This window comes from Corapipo altera, unplaced genomic scaffold, assembly GCF_003945725.1.
Source record: "Corapipo altera isolate COAL_440 unplaced genomic scaffold, ASM394572v1 71, whole genome shotgun sequence".
NCBI lineage: Eukaryota > Metazoa > Chordata > Aves > Passeriformes > Pipridae > Corapipo > Corapipo altera.
The window spans coordinates 1,799,018-1,805,585 of NW_020884916.1; the positions used below are offsets into that span (position 1 = coordinate 1,799,018).

At 49.8% G+C, this 6,568-nt stretch overlaps 1 protein-coding gene across 1 annotated transcript in view; it reads right to left on the minus strand.

Moving 5' to 3' along the window:
* Nucleotides 1–6,105, minus strand: part of SIK2 (salt inducible kinase 2) — a 35,875-nt gene extending 29,770 nt beyond the window's left edge. Inside the window, exon 1 of the mRNA XM_027655481.1 lies at nucleotides 5,929–6,105. Coding sequence (XP_027511282.1) covers nucleotides 5,929–6,078 — 150 coding nt within the window. The 5' untranslated portion in view covers nucleotides 6,079–6,105. The remainder of the gene's footprint in view (nucleotides 1–5,928) is intronic.
* Nucleotides 6,106–6,568: the final 463 nt, after the last annotated feature.

Below are 6,568 nucleotides of genomic sequence, written 5' to 3' on the forward strand. Positions count from 1 at the left end.
ATTTCATATAAATAAAAGCATAAGTAAGCAATTTCATATAAATAAAAATATAAGTAAGCAATTTCATATAAATAAAAATATAAGTGTGCAACTTCATATAAATTAAAAAAGGGCATTTTTTTCCTTGTCTTTACATGGTTAAAATCCCTGAGCAGCTCTTATTTCCTGAGCAACCACCAGTAAAATGTGATTAGAGGAAAGCAGCGTTGAAAAAAAGAATAATAAAGAAAGAATGGGTGATATAAGTTTGGGAAGCATGGCCACAGATCCTGCTATAACCTTCACTGCACTTTCTGGCCAAGAGCAGTGAATCATGTTCCAGTGTTTCCTACTTTCTTCCTTTTCCAGAAGTTTCCTATCCCATCTCCTCGCCCAAAATAAAACAGCTCTCCAAGGCTGTTGAAAGACTGAAACCAAAACCTTCTTCAGGGAAAACAAGTCTTCAGGGCACACAATCACTGGGAGCAAAATGGCTCCAGAAAAACCCTCTTTTAAGAGTTTGGAAACATTTCCTTCCCTCTCCCCAAAGCCACAAATAAAAATTGAGTGTAGATGCAGAACAGGTCACAGAAGGTTAATGCACAAAGTGACCTCCTGTTGTCCATCCACACAGATCCCCCCCAAAAAATTACTACCACTGCCATGTGTCCAGGACTTGGGGGAAAACTGCCACAGGAATTTTTTTCACCCAGACATCACCAGATAATCCTGACAGCACCGTAAAATGCTCTTTATTAACACAGCTAACGCTGAACTCCTCGAGAAATCACATTATATGTTGGAAAACAAAGTACTGGAGCACCGTGGAATGAGCCAGTGCCTCAGAAAACTGCTTGCTACCTCTGGTATCATGTTAAAAGGTGAATTTTGTGCTGCTGCATCCATAATCTGTCCAAAAATCCCAAACAGGACTTCTGGAGCTGCATCACTCAGTCGACAGCCACCACCAATGGATCCATAAAGGTGTGTGTTGTGTAACCACAGGTACTTGAAACAACCCTAAGCACAGCTCTCTGCTAATTAGGAATATCTTACTGGAGCTACAAACTAAGGAAGAACAAACTATATTTCCAGTTTAAACAGGTTTTTGGTTTAAAAAAATCCCACCCCATTGCACCAAACCACTATTTCTCTTATGGGGTGCAGTTACTTGGTACCGTTCAGAGGGGTTTTTAATGCACTAAAAACCTACTTGAAGGAGAAAAAAATTTGCTTTTTGCAACCCTTGTGCAATTCTCAGTGTGCACATTATATATGTGCACAATGTGTACATTTTACATGTGCACATTATATATTTGCATCTCCTACAGGAGAAGCAGCACGGGAGCAGCTGCCACCTCTTCTTCCACACTCAAATGCAGATTAAACATCTCAAGTCTATTCTGCATCTTTTAACTTTCACACATCCTGCCAGGGCCAGAGAGGATTTAGAGAGAAGAACCACTTGGAAACGCTTAAAAATCCAGCACCATCTTTCATAATGATGTGAGGAGGAACAGAGCATTCAGCAGCTCACTCGTGTCCATGAGCTCAGCTGGGTCACGATGACAGGAAAAGGGATGTAATTCTTAGAGGTGGAGAAGCTCCTTCAAGCCATGGAACAGTTTCCTATCTGAAAGAGTGTGTTTTGTTCCTAAATACACAGCTTGCCAACAACTACTAGCAACAGCTAGAAACAAACAACAGAAAAACCCCGGCCAAATATCAATATATAATATTAGCACAAACTTCTTCTGACAAGGAAAACAAAAGGGGGATCCCGTTCCTTCCCTTCCCCCGTCACCAGTTTTTGCTGCTCAAAGGGTCACATTCCAAAATCTCTTTGCAACTTTCGTGATTCCCGCTAATTTGTAAAATATTAGGGACAGCACATATTTCCTTCCCTCTTTTACTAGACCGGAGTTTGCTCAATCCTCCTCTGACATCTGGGAATTGAAGCTGCCAAGAAGTGAAGATGAAATGATTGTCAAAGAAGATGAAAGTTCTTCTGCTCTTCAGCTACTCCAGCTTTCAGTTTTCATTGTTTGCGTGTTATTCATTTAATTCTTCAAAGAAAAAAAAACAAGGCAAAACCCAAACACTCCAAACAAAAAAAAATCAAACCACAACACAACTTTTCTCCCCCCCAAATTCACATCCAAACTGCCCCTGCCTGTGTCCCACCTAAGCACACCTGATCAGCTAAACTGCTACCACAGTTCCTATCAGGAGCTGGGTTTATTTTTTAATTTTTATTTTGCCAGATTAAAACACAAAAGTCCCTGTAACCCAGCAGGCAGTTAGAGGCAGAGTGTGATCCACGGGGACATAAAGAACTTTATTTTCACCTGGGGAGCAATGCCCAGTGTCCCTCTGGAGGCGATTAATCCTTAGGGGGTGTTGGTTACAGAGTTTTGGGGGTGGGTGAGGAACACGACTCCCTCTCTCTCTCACAGCCTATTCACAAAGACCTGCCTCCATCCTTAAAGTGCTTTTTCCAAGCAGCACCTTCACCTATTCCAAGAGCTTTTTCATTACTTCCCACGTCATCCTATTTCACCAGGAGCAAATCTCCCTCTTCTTCAACTTTCTGCTCCCAGTTACCTCTGTTCTCTTTTCTTTCTCCTTCCGAGGACGGGGGAGGGGGGGAGAAAAAGAAATAAAAATCTGTTGCTTATTTCCACGCCTCATTAACAGAAGTTACCCTGGGATCACAGGATTTCTGGGCAAGAGGATAAATGAGCGTGGCAGGAAAGCACGTGCCCTCAACCTCACTGGCAACAAACACTCAAACAAGCAAAGCAAAGGTCGAGGGCAGCCCTGTCCCCCCCTCTGGGGCACCCTGGCAGTAAAAGGAGTCAGGCACCACCTCTATTCCCACAAATCCCCCCCATTTTCCTTAACTTTCACGCTTCTCTTTGACTGATTGTGCAATTTTAGGGCTGTGGGAGTGGGGGATTGACGATGAGGTTTCTGACTTTCTGCACACACCATCTACCCCCCCTGTCTGCTCTCATGCCATTCTCACCTGTACTTTGCCATTCTATGTTCCTGTCTGTAGGTTTTCCATAAAAAGGATGGATTGCACGTCATCTGTGAGCGCTGACGTTCAAGGCAATAAGATCCCACCCTTTCTAATTTGATGGTTATTGGCTGGGCAGAGTTGTGTAAAAACAAAAAGGCAAATATTTTATAGGTCGAACCCACACGAAATACTGTCTCAAAATACTGATGCTAAACAAGCCCAACGACAAAGAGGTTCTGAATTTAAAGGGTTTCAAATAGGGAGGTTCAGGAGAAACTCAGGCAAGGAAATAGTCCTTTAAAACAGCTTTTCTGAGCAAGTCTCAGCAGCAACACAGCACAGACCTTCCTGCAGCAGAACACAAGCACAGCCTTTCTAAAAAACTGAGTATTCTTCCCCTGGAACTTTATTAAAGGCACAGAGAAATCAGCAACTCAAGAAATTTAAGCAATAGTTCAGAACAAGCTTGAAATACGACCTGCCTTCCATCTGGAGACACGAACAAGCAGGACTTCCACTTTGTGTGCCCAGTGATCTAACAATCAGATGAGGTGCTCCAAACTGGAAGTGCTTATTCCAAATAGTATTTGGCTGGAATTTATTTCCTCTGACATCACCAGAAGTAATCTGAATAGGGTTCCCCTTCCTCAAAGGCCATGTAAGTACTTCCAGCAACTAACTCAGCAATTAAATTCCAGAAAAACACTCCTGCATCTCTTGCTGCAGAAACATGATGCAGCTGCACTAAAAAAAAAATAAAAAATAAAAAAAAAAAATCAAAGACCTTGACACAAATCTCCAACACAGGCAAATCTGCTGTAAAAATCACACAGAAGGTAAAGAGGCTTCAGACTGGACAGAAAAGTTGGTTTAAAAAAAAATATCAAGACTGTATTAGAATGGGCTGGAATTCAGCAATTTCTTAGGACATGGGTGAAATAAAATCACAGCAGAGTTGAGAAGCTGCTGAGCTCTAAGTTTTCTGTAACCTTTGTTATTTTGAACAATGCTAAACAAACATACTTTCTAAAAGTACAATACAAATAAAGATTAGAGTTCTCACCCCCATCACAGAGTCTGCCAAAGAAATGAGAACTGAAGAGCAAGTGACAACTTAATATCTTCAAGTGAAGCCTTTACAAGTTTGGCATCTGGCAACAAACTTGGGAACACTAACACTGCCAGGGCTTTGCTTGGCTCTTCAGGAACAGCAAGGAAGGGCTTAAAAAGAACTTCAAGTCTGTTATGAACTTGAGAAATAAGAAAAATTGCTGTTAACCCCTGGGATGCAAAGCTCATCTAGCCCTGTGTGGCCAGAGCAGGGTAAGCACCCTGGGTTTGCTTCCCTCAACTGAGCACTTCTCCATTCCTGTAAGGAATGATTTTGCCACACGAGCCCAGGGTGATGAATAAACTGCAGGTCTGTTCAGTTTTCACTTTGTACTTCAGGAAACATTTTAATGACTTTTGTCAGGCACAGAGCAGCACAGGAACCTCTTCTTCAGCAAACAATGAAAGCAGCCAGAACACAGGCTTACAGAAACCTCACCTCTAGGTGTAGTGACTAAAACTACCTAGAGCAACATACAGGAGAAAGCTGATCTTTCAGAGCCATTACTCTCACCAGACACCTTTTTTTTTTTCCCTTTTAAAGTGAACACGACCACATTTTATCCACCCAGACTGACAATCATTTTTGTTGTAGGTAAGGCACAAGGTATTAACAATAATCACCGGGTAATACACGGGGGCGGTGAAACAAAGAGGCTAAAAATGGTCGAATTTGGTTAACTTGCAGGATGCTGGACAGAAGAACTCAGGACACACACAAGTTCCTCTGCTGGAATGGATAACCCAGGGAGGGAGAAGCTCTGCTCATCTGCAAGCACCGGCCGGGTCAGGACACCGGGACAGACCCAGGGCACAAGGTTTGAACCTTCCCTGCTCACAGGGAGCGCTCCCCAACTCACCCACCAGCCGCCCACCCTGCTCACCCCGAGGATGCTCGGGGTCGGGAGGGTGCCATCCTCGGGGGTGACATCCTTGGGGTGACATCCCCGAGCACTCGCCCGCGGCCTGAGCCACAGGGGCTGGGAGGAGGCGTTATCCTGCCCTTCCCGGGCAAGATGAAAGCAGGAAAAACCAACCCGGCTGCTGTAATAAAATAAAATATCCCCTTCACCGCGGGAGGTGCCGGAAGGAGGGACAAAAGAGGGCGAGAGGCGCGCAAGGGAACAGCCGGCTCCGGGAGCGGGTACCCCCATCCCCGGGGCCGGCTCCATCCCCGGAGGGGTACCCCCATCCAAGGGCTGGGTACCCCCAGTGCGGGGCTGGCTCCATCCCCGGAGGGGTACCCTTATCCCGGGGGAACACCCTCATCCTGGGGCTGGGTACCCCCAGTCCGGTGCTGGTTCCATCCCCGGGGCCGAGTACCCCCATCCCTGGTGGGGCACCCCCATCCCGGGGCCAGCTCCACCCCTGGAGAGGGTACCCCCATCCCCGGGGCCAGGTCCATCCCTGGGGGGTACCCCCATCCCGGGGCCAGCTCCACCCCTGGAAGGGGTACCCCCATCCCCGGGGCCAGGTCCATCCCCGGGGGGTACCCCCATCCTGCGGAGGGCACCCCCATCCCGAGGCCAGCTCCACCCCCGGAGGGGGTACTCCCATCCCGGAGCCGGGTACCCCCATCCCTGGTGGGGTACCCCCATCCCCGGGGCCAGATCCATCCCTGGGGGGTACCCCCATCCTGCGGAGGGTCCCCTCATCCCAGGGCCAGCTCCACCCCCGGAGGGGGTCCCCCCATCCCGGAGCCGTGTCCCCCCATCCCGGGCGGGCTCCATCCCCGGGGTGCCAGCGGAGCGCGGCGATGCGCGGGGCGGGACGGGGGGGTGGGGGGGGTCGGGATGCGGCGGGAGCGACCTCACCTCGCTGCGGGTGATGCGGTGCCGCGCCAGCTTCACCACGGCGAAGTTGCCCTTGCCCAGCGTGCCCTCGATGTCGTAGAAGCCGACGCGGACAGGGCCGAGCCCGCGAGGCAGCAGCGCCGGGGGCCGCCGGGGCTCGGCCATCACCATGCTGGGCTCGGGGGGCGGCGGCGGCGGCGGCTCGGGCTGCTCGGGGTCGGTGCTCGGCGGCCCCGGGGCCGCGCCGCCCCCTCCGCCCGCTCCGCCCGTCCCTCCGCCGCCGACGGACCGACACACGGACACCGAGCGGCGTCACCGCGCGCGTCACCGCGGGCGGGGGCTCGCCATGGAAACCGGCGGCGTGCCCGCCCAACGGGGCCGGGCACGGGGTGGGGACAGAGCCGGGAGAGGGGACGGGGAGGGACGGGGGAGAGCGCAGGGGATGGGGAGGGGATGGGGAAGACGGCAGGGGGTGGGATGGGATGGGGAAGAGGACGGGATGGGGATGGGATGGGGAAGAGGACAGGGGATGGATGGGGATGGATAGGAATAGGGGTGAGAAAGAGGATGGGGATGGATGTGGATAGGGATGGGGAAGGGGATAGGGAATGGAATGGGGAGGGATGGGGTGGGGATAAGGATAGGGATGGGGACAGACATG